The 15,791-nt window shown below is 39.6% G+C and overlaps 1 protein-coding gene across 1 annotated transcript in view; it reads right to left on the reverse strand.

Annotated features, from left to right (window-relative positions):
• The window catches only part of LOC122995102 (protocadherin Fat 3), a 63,727-nt gene extending 47,936 nt beyond the window's left edge, over window positions 1-15,791 (reverse strand). The window contains exons 1-6 of the mRNA XM_044370111.1: window positions 15,415-15,791; window positions 11,420-14,409; window positions 11,187-11,321; window positions 10,679-10,880; window positions 4,423-4,541; window positions 2,886-3,084 (exon numbers count right to left, since the gene is read on the reverse strand). Coding sequence (XP_044226046.1) covers window positions 2,886-3,084; window positions 4,423-4,541; window positions 10,679-10,880; window positions 11,187-11,321; window positions 11,420-14,386 — 3,622 coding nt within the window. The 5' untranslated portion in view covers window positions 14,387-14,409; window positions 15,415-15,791. The remainder of the gene's footprint in view (window positions 1-2,885; window positions 3,085-4,422; window positions 4,542-10,678; window positions 10,881-11,186; window positions 11,322-11,419; window positions 14,410-15,414) is intronic.

The following is a 15,791-nucleotide window of genomic DNA, read 5'->3' on the forward strand; positions in this document are numbered from 1 at the left end:
AAAAATTGCTGGAAAATTAAAAACCAGTTGCTCAGTATTGCAGTAAAAGTTCATTTATCACAGTATGAACAAGATCACCAATATGAGTTCTCTGCTTTAGTATTAATGAGTAACAGATAACAACATACTGTGGATCTTTAACAGAGACAGACAGCAGGGCTCAGATGGCTAAAAACTCTCCCCTAGGACACACGCACAACACAGACACGCAACACACATGCAAATGCACTCTCATAAACACAGAGGCAAATTATTTTTATACAGCTGTTACACAGAGATGTATGAACATGTGGATACACACACATGTGAGTTTCATACTTTATGATATGGCTTCATCTTCATTGACTAATTGCAACAGAGCTGTCCTCTCTGCAGCACTGCTTGATCCAATTAATTGATTAAATTGACACACAAACTATCTCTCTCTCTCTCTCTCTCTCTCTCCCTCTCTCTCTCTCACACACACACATAAATAATTTACACACAGCTGCTAGATATATGAACAGTACTTCTAATCTGCAGAATAACAAATCAGCTCGATAAGATTTTGCAACTGTATTAATGACGTTCACATCTGACAGATGCATCAACACATGCACACTAACTCATTATTACACCTATGAGATATATGACCGGCATCATATTTTACTCTCAAGGATTCTAAAGGTTCAAGAGTGTGAGATTGTGAGAGTGGTGGATACAATTTACATATTAATGAGTGTGTGAGGACCACTATGTCTCTATGGAATCAATATTAGCCTTTACACTCTTGTTCAGCCCAGTCCGCTTCCCTATATATTGTCAATATTATATCCATGATGCTGTAACGCACAATAGGGGTTGGGAATAGAGGAAGGGAAATGGTAATACACCCTTTAATCTATAAACAGAGTGAACATGTATCAGCACACCATAAGGGGAATAACTTCTACTACACGTTTGATGACTGCAAGCCATCAGTTTTTGATCATTACATTGACACTTCTTTGAATCAGAATACAGATCCCTGTAACAGCTGAAATGTGCATATTTGCCTTTTGTTGTTTACTGAAACATAATAACTTAATCTAGGGCAGAGGCAGCAAGACTTCACAATCACTTTTTTTCCTCAGGATTTGAATAAAACATTTCACCTCTTCAATAATTCTTTAATGGGAGCTTCAAGCAAAGCTTGTACTGAGAATGCATGGGGACGTCCCTAAGCTTCAAACTTGGCAGCCCAAACCGAAACACATTTAACCTATTTGCTTAAATAATGTTTGGATGTTGTACAGATATAATTATAATTCTTCTAATTCTTAAGCATGGAGATTTTGTCAATAAATCAGAATTACAGAATTAAATCGTTTGTAAGTACATCCAATACTTTGAAAAGCATGGGATCAAGACTTGACAAGGCTCTGACGGGGACACTGTCTTTCATAACATGATGTTCAGACATAATGTTGTGAGACAACATTCACAGACTGCTGTAGTTGTAAATCACCTTTTCTGAGCCTGTTAAAAAAATCTGTTTGAGAAATTTGTGTTTGTAAATGTTTAAAAGATGATTTTGCAAACACATAAAATTCACAAATGCATAGACAAGATTTGTTCTTCTGGAAACATTTTGAGAATGTATGAATAAAACGTATGCACAAATGATCTCAACAGTGAGCTTAGGCTGCACAAAAAAAAAATCTGAAAAAAGAAAACTTTTTGAGAATACTTATTAAAAGTGGGAAACTGTGTGTAAAATGAAAACAAAGATACCCAGGGGCCGAGCACCCATTAGGATGTCTTACCTGATGTAATTTCCCCCGAAAATCTGAGGGGAAACCAATCATTGCTGGTTGATGTAAAACTTATCACTTCCAGTGTGCCAGAATGTCATACCAGACACTAGATATAAAAATCTACATACTGTGAAATGCAGAGAGATTTATCTGGCAGTGATAGGCTTAATCAGCATTGTGTGAACTTGTTTGGCAAGGGCTTGAATGTTACAGACATTTATTCAAAAGTCCCGAACTCCAGCTTTAAATTTATTTGTTTGCACAAATGCTATTTTACACATTCACAGGCTTTGATTTCTCATTAGTTTTCCACAGGCTTACAAAAGGCAATTTACAAACTGAACATCATTTCACAAGCTCAAACTCTTTAAGACCCTGTCTTGATCTCATGCTTAGTAGAGGGGTCTTGTGGTGAACCCCTATGGTGGTTTGCAGTATTTTCTGAATAAAAACATTCCAAATCCAAGCTAATACTCCTGAAACCTTTTGCCAACTTCAACTTTGGTTTGTCTTTTAGACTTTTTTGTTTAACTTAACTTTAACTGGGGAAAGCATGTTTTTTTCATGCTACTTTAAATGCATAATAATACACTATTTTCGCCCCCACTTCAGGGAACAAAAGTAATGGAAAATAAATTTGCTTCCACTAATGTAAACTCCCTCATGATTAAAAGATAGACACCCACACACTGGCTTAATAAAGCTACATTAAACTACATTTCCTCAAATACATTGCAAAGAGCTTACACCCCTAAAGAAGACTCGAAGCAATATTCAGTTCTGAGTGCAGCGAAGATTGTCTGGGAGGCTCATCAGTGTCCTAGATGTTTTGACTGTGTGGGCACAAAAGTCTCTTTAATTTGTTGTGTGGGTACTAAAGCCTTTTACTGAATGAACGTGGAGTAGGCGATGCATGAGGAAAGAAAATTTCAGTCATTTCAGAGACATGTAAACGTGTACGCAAAAGAACGGTGTCATTACTTGATGTTCAAAAGGATATATTACCGATTATGCCATTATCATATGTAAGAGTCTACCACATTATAATGCCAATTATGTTACCCAGATAATTTAATTATTTAAAATCAGGTGTCTGTTTGTGAGTCTCACCTGTTTTTGGGTTGATAGAGAAGAAATTTTGTGGGTTGCCAGCAGTGATACGATAACTGAGACGACTAGGCGTAGCAGTGAGGTCAGGGTCCTGTGCTTGGATACGAATGACTGAAACATCCTTTGGAGAGTTCTCCATGACGACTGGGTGGTAGATAGGATCCGAGGTGAGGGGAGCATTGTCATTGACATCCTCTACCTGAGAGAGATAGAGGAGGGAAGACAGAGAGAAAGATAGAGGGGGGTGCTCTATTGATTTTTATAGTTTTTAGTATCAGAGTTGAATTTGAACTGGCAGTAGTGTTGATTAAACATGACTGGAAGTATTGTGCTGGGGAAAATCTAGATGCAGATTTTAGTATATTTGTTAATCAACAACTGCTGAATGGACTGAGTCTGATTTGATCTGTTATCAATCACAAAATGGAAATTTATTTACCAGAAAATGTCACAGATGTCACACTTTAAATGCATTGCAAATTAATTTCCCTTCTACAGTATAGATCTGGAATATTTATGGCAAACAGAGCGTTGATTGAGTGTTTGCTGGGAGGCACAGAGAGCCAAGACGGTTCAGCCGCTGAATGAGGAGCACCTGTGCCTGATTAATCTCCCTATTTTTGTCTGTGATGAAGAGGATGGGAATAAAGCGCCTGATCACGCCGCCACACCTGAATATCCTGAAGCCAGAAAAGAGCTGTTTGGTTTTTTTTTTTATACACTGTTGAACCCTTCCCCAAAGGGTGAACAGTGTTGTAGCAATGATGTGCTTATCTGAGTGTTTATACAGTGGATTACTTAGTGCCAAATAAAATAGAAGCTGAACCAGAGAATTCCCTCCAGTGCGTATCTCTTGCTTACAGACAGAGCATTGCTATAGTTATCCACCGCACTGAGCACCAATGGCGTTTTAGAGAGAGTGACACACTAGCTCTGTATTGTTACTTTGGATGTAACACTCCACAATGATATACAGTGAATGCATTAAAAAATGCATAACATAACAGTAAAAACCATGTGACCAAGAGGACATAAAACTGAATCCTTTCCTAGGAATATGTGGTTGAATGCGGTGGAAATTAATGACATGAGGCAAGGAATACTCCATATCCCCCAAAGACTTGAAAGGAGGCTTTATAAAGCTATACTCCTTTGTGGAGTGCTGTGGCTGAGAGGCGACTATACACAGCATTCAGTATGACTTGGTGTGCAAAGGCCAGTTAGTAATTCAATAGATTCTGGCTTTTTTCTATCTAGCTACAACTTGTTTTTTTATATATATTAAGTTCTGGGCTCATTGCTGACTCATTTTGGACAAATTCCCTGCCTGTAATTTTGCCAAAAGAAACAATACCAAAGAAAGGTACATCACCTTGTCTTGCACTATACAGTAGATGTCGTACATTGTAGCAATAAGTTAGTTTTCTAACCAGCAGATTTGTCATATGCTTAATTCTCAGCGCAAAAATCAAAATCCTATGTATAAGGCCTCTTTGGCATGCATAGTATAATGTGAATATTGGCAGTGTGTGGATACCTGAATGAAGACTTCAATAGAAGCTGACAGAGGTGTAACCCCTCTGTCTGTGGCATAGACTGTAAGCCAGTAGGAGTCTTTGGTCTCACAGTCCAGGATCCCAGCAGTGTAAATCACCCCTATTGAAGCAGAGAGAAAGATTAATGCAGTTGTTACTTGAGCTTGAGAATACATATCTATTAGGTGTGGGTGTGTTTGTGTGTGAATGTGTGTGTGTAGGGTAAGTGTGGGTGTCATCATTAGAATACATCCCTACAAGATCTCACAGTAGTCGTTAACTACTAAGTTTCCTGAGGCAAAGACACAAATTTAGAGTAAACTTTGTGTCCTGGGTTCAGTGACATTCACAGGCATTAGTGGCGCCGCTGTAGTCACCTTCAATGCTTCAGCTTCTCTACAGCTAATCACAGCTGACCAAACTGCTCCCGCTGCTATTCGCTCAGTGCCAAGCATACCCTGAACTGCCCTGCACCAATAAAGTCTCATACAGAGCAAAGTGCAGACACCCCAGCACACACGCACACTGACTGGCGTGTGTTTAGTGGCCTTAAGGAAGACGAGTAGCTGACAGCTTTGGTGACCTCTTGAGGGACAAAGCGAACACTCACAATGGGTGACACATGGGTCTTTTTTTTGCAAATCAGTCAGCAAGACTGTCCGTGTAAATGCTCAAAAATGACAAACTCGTGCGTGAGTTCACACTTAAAGTTTTAGAGTTCATTTGTTCCAAGTCTACACATTGCCAAGAGTACTGAAATACAATGGTGCAAGGTTGTGAGTGTCACACAGTTTTAATGTCAGGATCATAAACAACACACATATTTAATTGGATCATTTCTATAAACATAAAATAACACCAGTCAGCTAGGAATAAATAGACTTGACTACTTATATGGGTAAAGTGAGAAGTTGATGCATTTCTGCTCAGTGCACACAAGCTTTCATCAAATCTCCACTTGTCCTGTTAAATCACAGCACTTATGGCCCACCATTCCCTGGAACATAGGAGTCTATAACTTCAACTAAGTGAAAGTAACTCAGTGAAAGCTAAGCTGTATTTGTTTGTCAATGCTTGCAGAGTCTGTGCATGCATCTATGCTTCAGTACACAAACAATTAGCCTCCACAAGATGAGAGTGCACATATGAGCAAGTGTATATTTACTGTGGCTATATGCCACTTTTTTACCACTTACCTAAACACTGCTATCACAATCTTTATAATTAAAGATTGTTGTTGAGGCATGAGTTTATGATCTTTTGCATGCAGTTTTTGACTATATAAAGACTTAAAAACAGTGTTAGTATTACCATTAGAACTAGAATTAGTATTATTATCATTAGCTGTAGTATTTGGTGTTGGGTGGGTGTCCTTAAAGTCCTTGCAGAGGAGTGTATTCTCTTGCCATATTCATACTACTGAACATAAATTTTACATTTGCTTTTATTTGGACCTTAACCACATTCTTTTGTTAGACTGTTTAGTAAGCATCAGTGTCTAGGTATTTTACAAGTTCAAGCATCAAGACAGCAATGACTTTGAGAAGAAAATTTGAGAGAAAACAAAATCAAAGGGTATCCTTATTTTAAATCCTTTAATTTGACCAAACTAAACCAAGGTGATGGTCTATGTCCATGACTAAACGGAGGCAGAATGAGCTAAGACAGTTCAGCCCAGACTCCACACCTCTGAGATAAATATGCTCAGTGCCACTCTTGCTTGATTCCCTGCCCAACCTTGAATATGTTGTTTAGAAAGATGGAAAAAACAGAGAACCTGACCAGAAGTACCACATCAAAAATCTTTTCTGGATAGATTATTAAAAAGATAAAAGTTGATCCTTTCTTAAATATGTTAATTTGCTTATGGTGTCAGAAAATGTACTTCTGTCATACAGTAGTTGTCTGTTTTTCCCTTACTTAGCCTTCCACTAAGCCACAAACTGCACAGGTGACAGTCATATAAGCATACAATTCAGTGACTATAAAGGGTTACTTTGTGGCCTTTTTGTGTAGCCTCCTTAGCTGCATGGCCAAGGTGTTACCTTATCACCAGAAAGTGTTTATGTGTGCGTATGTCTGATTATGACTAAGCAGCTGCCCAGGGCACGCACAATGCATAGTAAAAGTGTTTGCCGAAACACATCCTTGCTCTGTCGTCCTTGACCATGTCCTTTTCAAACCACATCTCATCTCTGTCAGATAGCTCGACACAGAGAGAGACGAGGAAAACAGAGCTGGCTGTTTCAAAAGCTCTTTGAACTTAAAGACCGACAGGCACTATTCAGTCAATTCAATATAAATCTGACTTGACAGCATCCATTCTCACCATAAATAACACACTTCAAAGAGTGAACAAAAAATTGAAGGGTCATGACATATTTTCCAATCTAGAAGTTCTCAGTACGCTTGAGTTTACATCCATCTGTCATGTCTATTCAACTTCCCCATTCTTGAGAAACAGATTTTGTGGTTCCACTATCTAATTAATGCCACCATATCAAATAATCAATCCTGTGATTGATGAGAAAATACTGTGTGTTTCTCTGTGCCGTGAGACACTACTGCTCTGTCTGTGGCAGAAAAGGGGACATAAAAATTATAGCCTGTTAATTTTTAACAAACGTTGAATAGATTACACTAAAAGTCTGTTTGCTTGTAACTTATAGAATGCTTTATCCTGACTGTGACAAATCCAGGAGCTTGCAAACACTAATAGAGGAGCAGTGGCTTCTGACAGCTACCCAATGAGAAATTGCAGGGCTTGCTTTCCCTCTAACCAATGACAAGAATACCAATTTTTGTTCAAAGTGCAGGAGTGCTAAGGGTTTAAGCCAGAGAAGATCCTACTTCTTTTCAGATAGATAGCCTGTGCTTTCCACCCACATAGGGAGTGAGCCATCTTAAACATCTAAATATCAAATGTGAGAAAAGATTCATAAACTGCAGATATGACAGACAATGAAGGTGTCATGGGCCACATGTGATGTATCATAGAGCCAATTTGCAAACTACTCAGGGGAAATGTTAAGACAGGCTAAACAAAATGGATTTCTCACACTTTCTCTCATTCTCGCTGTCCCTTTCACTCTTTCTCACTGTCTGTCTCTCTCTCTCTCTTCACACACTTAGCTTTGGCACTAAGAGCAACAGATTGACAAGCAGTCAGAGCTGAGCCACTCAACATGGCAGCTAAATGCATGGTAAGACGACAAAGCAGTTCTACTCAGTCCATGCTTGACAACAGCTGACTTCTACACTATGAGATAAAATGAAAAACTTTACGAGGGAAAACTTGGCATGTACTTTCTGTATCTTTTCATCTGTTACCAAAAGGGCAGTGGTCAGAGTCTTGCTTCAGAAATTAGGGTAAAAAATAAAAACAAAAAAATTAAAAAAAGGCCTGGGAGGACGAAAGCAGTATTTTCTTCTGACACTTTTTATGTACTCCAGACTCCCACATCCTCTTCCTTCCTCTCTTCGCTTCACTTCCACTCCCCTCTCCCTTCACTTTCTGCTCTAACAAGCACTCTGATTTCCCCTGGAAAATCTGCACTCAATAAACCTTCTCAGTGGCTGTGATGCTCCTTACTGAGTTTTTCATACTAAAACGAATAACAGCACCAAACACTATTACAGAAGAATGTAGGAACCTGTCTGTCTATGTACTGATACACTGTTTTGTGTGAGTACAGTATATATAGTATACTGTACATTTGTAAATATGCATATATAGTTATGTATATATGAAGAGAGAGACAGAGAGAACGAGGGCAAGAAAGAATCTCTCTATCTGTCTATTTATTACTTTCTCACTTCTCTCAACTACAGTCAATACTAATTAGCCTGGTTGAAGGTCAATACAGGCCTCCAGTGCAAGTCATGTACAGTAGAGACCAGTGTGACGAGTTGAAGAGAAGAGCCCAGATGAGGAACACTGTCATTTGTTCCCTGAAATAAGTACTAAAATAAACTCTAGTGGCTAAAATCAACCAGTACTGCTATTGCCACTGATCACTACACTGCAAATTACTAGTGACAATTGATTTTACTAAGTGCTGTACTATGGATTATTGTGGTAATTATATTAATACTTGTGACAAATTTAGGTTTAAATACTAATTTTTCACTTTTCTTATCTTACGATAAATTCTACTGAGTTTGGTTTAATTTGTGCTAGTAACTTTTAAGTGCTTACTAATAAAAATTTGCAGTTTTTTAGTTGATTCTACAGGGCTGTAGATTTTGAGTGAAGCTTTTAATGACTAGTCACTAGAAAGTCTCTATTATCCACCTATTAGTTATAATGCATTGGTTAATAATAACATTATCACCAGTTCCGACTGTAAGTCTTGTTACTATTCTGCTCTTTCTAGGTAGGGATTGGTAGAATTTAAGGTTTTATTAATGATTTTATTTATCTTTTTGTAGATTTTATTTAACAAAATTAATTTTGTCAAATTCTAGCAATATTGACTATAAGAAATTAGGTTTTACTGGTTAAAATGACAATGAAGATGGTGTCAAATACAATAAAAACAGAGATTACTGGAAAAGCTATTCATTCATTTTAAGCAGCAACTTGTGACATGAAAGAGTATGAAGAGTAGAACAGCAAATAGTCTTTAAAAAGTACTTTTCTTGTAACTAATTAAGAAAAATTAGTGAAACTGGATTAGAGATGTGGTAATTTAATTAGGGACTGATGAGTGGGAGAAATATGAATACAAGAGCTGCTATAGTGTTATATTTTAACTAGTACTAAATAAATCATAACTAGTTTGCATTACATTGCTGTAATGTATTTTAGTGGGGTAAATTTCAGTAGAGACTGTTAGCTGGCAGAACAGTGACATTCTAGAGACTACTTTTATGCACTATGTAGTGCCTAAGGAATTCTCACAGTTCTCACCTCTGCTTGCTTGTATGCAACACAAGACCTGTCAGTGGTAACTTATGATAGATGGTAATTGTGAAGTGCTACTATAGAGCACCCTATCATGCAATGAGAAGACAATGAATGAATTAGAGACTGATTTCGGAGCTTGAGTTGTTTCAGCACCATGGAGAGTGACACATAGAGAGATATATTAGGTTTAAAAGCTTCAGCACCATGGATAGAGACAGAGACTGCAACAAGCCTTGATGGGAAAGTAGGAATTCTCACACCAACTTTCGTTCCCATGGAAATTTCAAATATGCAGACTTTGCTTGCTTGGTATTTGCAGGGCTGTCAATGGGAGGTCTCAGACTCAAGTTAATATCTCTGAGCCCACATTCATTTTTCTCTGATGGAAATATAGCAAATGTCAAGATCTTATCCAGCTGTTGATGTTATCATATTGCATGAACACTTTAAAATTAATGAAACTTAACTTTGTTGAGGTGGCCTGCATGTTATGTGCATTTGCTTACAACAATACAAGCTTTATGAGATTACCTTTATAAACTGTGACATGTGCCCGTGTTCACTTAAATAATATCATGTGTTCTTGAGTTTCTTATTATGTTCAGTGTCAGTTCTGCTGTGATTTTGTCACAGCTAAGTTACATACACAGTATATTAATGACCATGCTTCAGCATAGCATATCTGTACATGAGCCAATATGAACTAATATGAACTGTCCTATTTTCATACTGAGTATTTGATTCATTTTATCCCTGGGTGAGTGAGTCACGGCTTGTTTGGATCAACATGTTTTCAGCTGCGGTTTGACACTGTAGGACAGTTGGAGACAACTACATTGCTTTTTTTTGGGTCAAGCCTCCTTAAATAAGTCACAGTCATTCCACAATACTTGGAAAGGATGAGGGTGCTGTGAAGGAATGCCTTCATCAATGTTATCCACACAGCACTGAATCGGTTGTACTGTGGGGCCTGAGGCCCCACCAGTGTAGCTGCCATGCTGCCCTCATTACAGTAATGATCTCCCAGTACACAGCTCCCACGTGAGACCCCACCAACACACTGACTCTGACTGTACCTCACACTCTCCTCACCTCTCTCCCTCTAATACATACATACACTCTACATACTCTACATACACTTGACTGGTGGATTGCAAAACCACAATAGGACAGAGGCATGTTTAAAACAAAACTGAGTCAAGCAACATCTAAACATGAATAGAAATACATTTCATATAATATGCAATGATTAGCAATAAACAGAGATGTTGATATTCAAAGCATGGCACTGTAAGTTATTGGATTTTCAATTTACATAAATAGGCTTCAAAATTGATTTTGTGTCACACCTGTGTCTTCGTCAATGGTAAAAGTGCCCAGTCCGCTGCCTCCTCTGACAGAGTACCTCAAGACGCCATCTCGTCCCTTGTCGTCATCCTTAGCGCTGACTGTCAGGACGCTTGTGCCTGCACGAGAGTTCTCCTTCACTGAGCCTCTCACAGTGAAGTCAGAGAAGTAGGGTGCATACAAATTCTCATTGACATCCACCACCTGAAGAAATGCAATGATTTATTTCATTTTTGACTGACAAATTCTGTTAAGATATCATACAGTATGAAGATTAGAACAGAAAAGCATAAGACTATTATACCAGTATTGCCTTTAATTATATTACGGATATCAGAAATTCACATCCACTGACAACATGAGTAAGTCTTTCATGGCCAGTAATTGTTTTGGTATATTGATTATTTACTCTGTCAATGTAACCTAAAGGGCCCCTGAAGCTGAACTGAATTGAATTGAATTGAATTGAATTCGTGTGTGTATACATTCGCATGTGGCTGTGTTACGCACCTCCACCTCCACAAATGTCTGACTGCTGAGGCTGGGTACTCCCCTGTCTTCAGCAATCAAGGTCAGGTTGAAAAACTGTTGTTTCTCAAAGTCCAGCTCCTTCCTTATCCTCAATACCCCACTCACAGCATCAATCTGTGCAAAGCATTACGATCCCATTCATCATAGACTGTCAATAAAACGAGGATTAACATATGCAACAGTATACACAATAAAATAGCAACATCACCTACCTCAAAAGTTCGATTGAAGTCATTGAACAAGGAGTATTGGACCTGTCCACCAGGGCCAATGTCTGGGTCCTTAGCCTGCACCCAGGTAATCACAGCCCCTAGTGGGAGGTCCTCCAGTACTCGAGCACTATAGCTGCTAGGGATGAAAGCTGGGGCACAATCATTGACATCCTCCACTATTATATTTAGAGTAGTCACTGATGACCTTCGGGTACCTCTTTCAGCCTTGTCTCTCACCTCAATCTTCAATGTGAACGTTGGGAAGGTTTCCCTGTCCAAGTGGCTAGCAACAAATACACTTCCAGTTTCACTGTCAATACCAAACTGGGGGACACTAGTCTGTAAAATGTAGGACAGCTGTCCATTTTGACCCATATCTTTGTCGAATGCAGTGATGGTGATGACTTCCGTACCAATGGCAGAGTTCTCTGAAACAAGAACAGAAAAACTGTCCTGATAGAACTGGGGGTCATTGTCATTAGCATCCTCAATGATCACAGTCAGCAATCTCCAATTGGACATCTGAGGGACGCCCTGATCGTAGATGGTGATATTGAGGAAGTAACGATCCGATCGCTCACGGTCAAGTGGCTGCAATACAGTTATCAACCCAGTCTCCATGTTGATATTGAAGCAATTTTCTTTATTGCCATCAGATATGGAAAAGAGGACACGGCCATTGAAGCCTGTATCACCATCTCGTGCTTTCACCTGAAATACACTTGCACCAGCAGCAAGGTCCTCTCTCACTAGAATACTAGTAGGCAATGCCTCAAACTGTGGAGCCTCTTTGTTCATGGAGAAAAGGTCTGTATATCTCTCAATTGGTCTTGGTCTAGCCATGGAAGATGCTTTTGAGAGCATTTTTTCTGCCAACAACTGGGCTACCCTGGTCTCCTTGCAGTTGAACCCCTTGGGTGGCATCCTGCCCCTAACCACAGATACATTCACAAACATCGGATCAGAGAACATCTCTCCATCTGTTGCAACTATTTTCAAGTTGAATATCCCACTTTTTAAATTAGCCACTGCTAACGATCTTTTTAATGACAAAGCCCCAGAATCTGGATTTAAGTTAAAATAGTCTAATTCGTTCCCAGACAGTATCTTGTACTTTACCATTCCAAGCTCATCCATGTCTATAGCTGACATGGTGACAATAGTCTGACTGACAGGGAAATCCCGGCTTATCATGCCCCGGCAAGAGACCCTCTCAAAAAGAGGCTGGTTGTCATTGATATTTATAAGACGGATAGAGACATTAACCTCATTCTCTCTTCTGTAAGGTGAACCCCAATCCGAGGCCCGCACTGTAAAAGTGTAGATATCATCTGATGACTCAAAGTCCAGGTCTCTTGTGATTCTCACCTCCCCTGAGTCCTGGTCTATGGTAAATGGTAGAGACTGCTCACCACTGATTGTGTGGGTTACGTACCCATTCTCTCCTTTATCATCATCCACAGCAGACACTACAAGAACGACAGTGCCTACAAGTAAGCTCTCGTTGATTGCAATATCATAGAATGGCCTGCTGAATACTGGAGTGTTGTCATTAGCATCCTCTATGGTGATTTGGACCCTTGCTCGCTGCTGACTAATGCTATCAACCACCTCCATCTCCATGAAATCCTGCGATATCCTTGTCAGCTGCCTTGTGGTCATAATAACTCCAGTCAAAGGGTTTATATCAAAGTACATTGGATCTGAGAGGCTGCTGAAGCTGTAATTGACACTCAGAGGAGCCGGGGAGATTTTCACCACCTCTACAATAGTGCCTGGAGGAGCTATTTCGCTCAGATTGACTACATAAACATCTTTCTCAAAATTCGCCAACACTGGGTCTGGCTTTGTAACCAACAACTGAACAACTTGGATATTGGAAAACTTAGGAGGTACACCCCTGTCTTTAGCCTGGAAGGTTAAGTTGCAGCCATATGGGAATTTATCCCATTCAACCAATTCTGATGTTTTAACCCTATACTCGTTCCCGACTGGCGATCGGTCAACTACAAACAGTTCAAAGGGGTCACCCTCAATGATGGACACCCACTCTATATCCCCCGATACCCCCTCATCTTTGTCCTCCACAGTCACTTTGGCGTAGACTGGGTCATTGTCCGCCCAGGATGGAATGACAGCAACTGCACTGAGAACAGGAGCAAATTCGTTAATCCTCTCCACAGTTAGGACAAGCCTAGCAGTGCTGCTGATGCCATTATTCCCGTAGAGTTTCATCCCTCTGTCAACCACCTGCACCTCCAGCTCAAATCGATCTTGTCTATCCATCCTGGGCCGGCCTGTTAGGGTGATAACCCCGCTGGTTGGGTGGACAGCAAAGAGTTCAACTCTGTTCTTGAAGAAGTAGTAAAACTCTCCGTTGGAGCCGACGTCAGCATCTGTGGCCGTTACACGTCCTATGCTGGCACCCAGAGGGGCACTCTCAGACACGACAAATGAATAGGAGGTTGGGGAGAAGAGAGGTCGGAGATCATTGGTATCCAATACCTTAATATAAACAGTGGTTAAGGCTTCTAAGCCTCCTTGGGCAGATGCCTTTACTGTCAATGTGTAATTGTCTTGTACTTCGCGATTCAATATGGCACCACTGCCTCCATTAGTGCGTATACGAAGGAAACAAAAGTCTCCCATTACAAAGTTCTCAGCCTGGAAGATTCCTTCATTGTCTCCAGACTGAATGGAGTATTTAATGTCTAAAGACCGAGGTGGCCTAAGAGTAATTCCCATTTTGACCTCACTTTTGGTATAAGTTCTTGCAGCAGAGTTCTCGAAGATGGAAGCATTATAAGCAGGTTGGGTGAAGAGCAGCAGGCCTTGTCCTGCCCTAGGTTCCGGCAGGAATTGGGCATGGATTGAGGGGAAACAGAGGATCAGGAAGAAGCAAATAAAATAGAAAAGATGAGAGAAGCTGGGCAGAGGAAGCATAATTCCCCACTGATTAGGTTTCATCACTATTCCATCACCCAGTCACCCTATATTTGGAAAGAATAACAAAGAAAAACAGATCTGGATTCAGTTGGTGAGTTGTTAGAGATATGCACTCTGCATGCTGAAAATTTGATAAAGACCTGTGAGACAAAAGTTACAAAGACATTTCAGGGGTACTGCTTATCACTAGGATATGATAGCATATTCAATGCTGCACTTGAACAGTTTGCATTCAAACACTGAATATTGCACCTGTAAAGCTCTTAATCAAAGAATGACATATCTTTAAACAAACCACATCAAAGCACAATGCACTTACACAGCCTCAGTGAAATATATCACCAAATAAAATAAGAAGAATCAGGAACAGTCACTGTTACTATAACAAATAGTGTCTTAAAAATACAGCAGGACATGTTATTCTTTGGCCAGTAACTGCAAAGGTTGTAATTCTTTTTCACAAGAGAAAATATAACTGGGACAGAAGATACCATGGTCTGAGAAACATCACTATGCACTCAAATTCATTAAAAAGTTGTTGCAGAGCAAAACCCATTAATAACTGACAGACAGGAGAGGAAAAGGAAAACGAGGTGGCCTATTTAAAAACATATTTTTTCTCTTTTTCTTTTGATGACAAATGCTTTTGAATATTGTATGGACTGTTTGTAGGCTATAGGCTACTGAATATTGTATGCATCGTCATATATTGTATAGGTTATTGTATGAGCATGATACAACTTCATCTGGAACTAAAATTAATAAATAATAATAACTGATGATGTTAAATTTGAGCCCACTTATATTTTAGGCTATGTCGTAGCCTACCTATCAGCATCAAATGGGCTATCAGAATTAGACGACTCAAATCAAGATTCCCCATAGAGAGACTGTCCCGGGATGCATATCGTCTCCCATGTTCATGCAGATCCGAAGGAGCTCGCCCGTGCAAAAAATCCTCATTAGTTTATTAAGCTACAGTCAGCAGTCTATAGCTTAATTAACTGTATTATAAACAGACTTCACTCACACATCTCAGCATGTCCTACCTTTAGGCGAAACAGCTGTAATCAGTAAAAGTAAATCCTTTCCCATCCTCTCTCGGACAGTAATGATAAAAAGAAAGAAAAGCAAAACGTGCAAAACAGTCGCTCAGAGGTCGGTGGTGATGCGCGAAATGGAAAATTCATGTGCTCATATACCGACAGGCAATTGTCTAGTGAGCTGCAGCCATCCCCGTAAAACTAAATAGCTATTGCCCCAGTTTCATGCACCTGACTACTGTCACCCTGAGTGCAGCGGACTATCCCGGCTTTATCTGCAATAGTTGACACAAAACTGACGTTAAAATAGTTAAGTGTTCTTTTGCTGTGAGGTTAAGGTCCGAGATAGCTGTGGTATGAAGAACACAACGCTTCACGCAAGT

The sequence above is a fragment of the Thunnus albacares genome, chromosome 13 (genome assembly GCF_914725855.1).
Source record: "Thunnus albacares chromosome 13, fThuAlb1.1, whole genome shotgun sequence".
NCBI lineage: Eukaryota > Metazoa > Chordata > Actinopteri > Scombriformes > Scombridae > Thunnus > Thunnus albacares.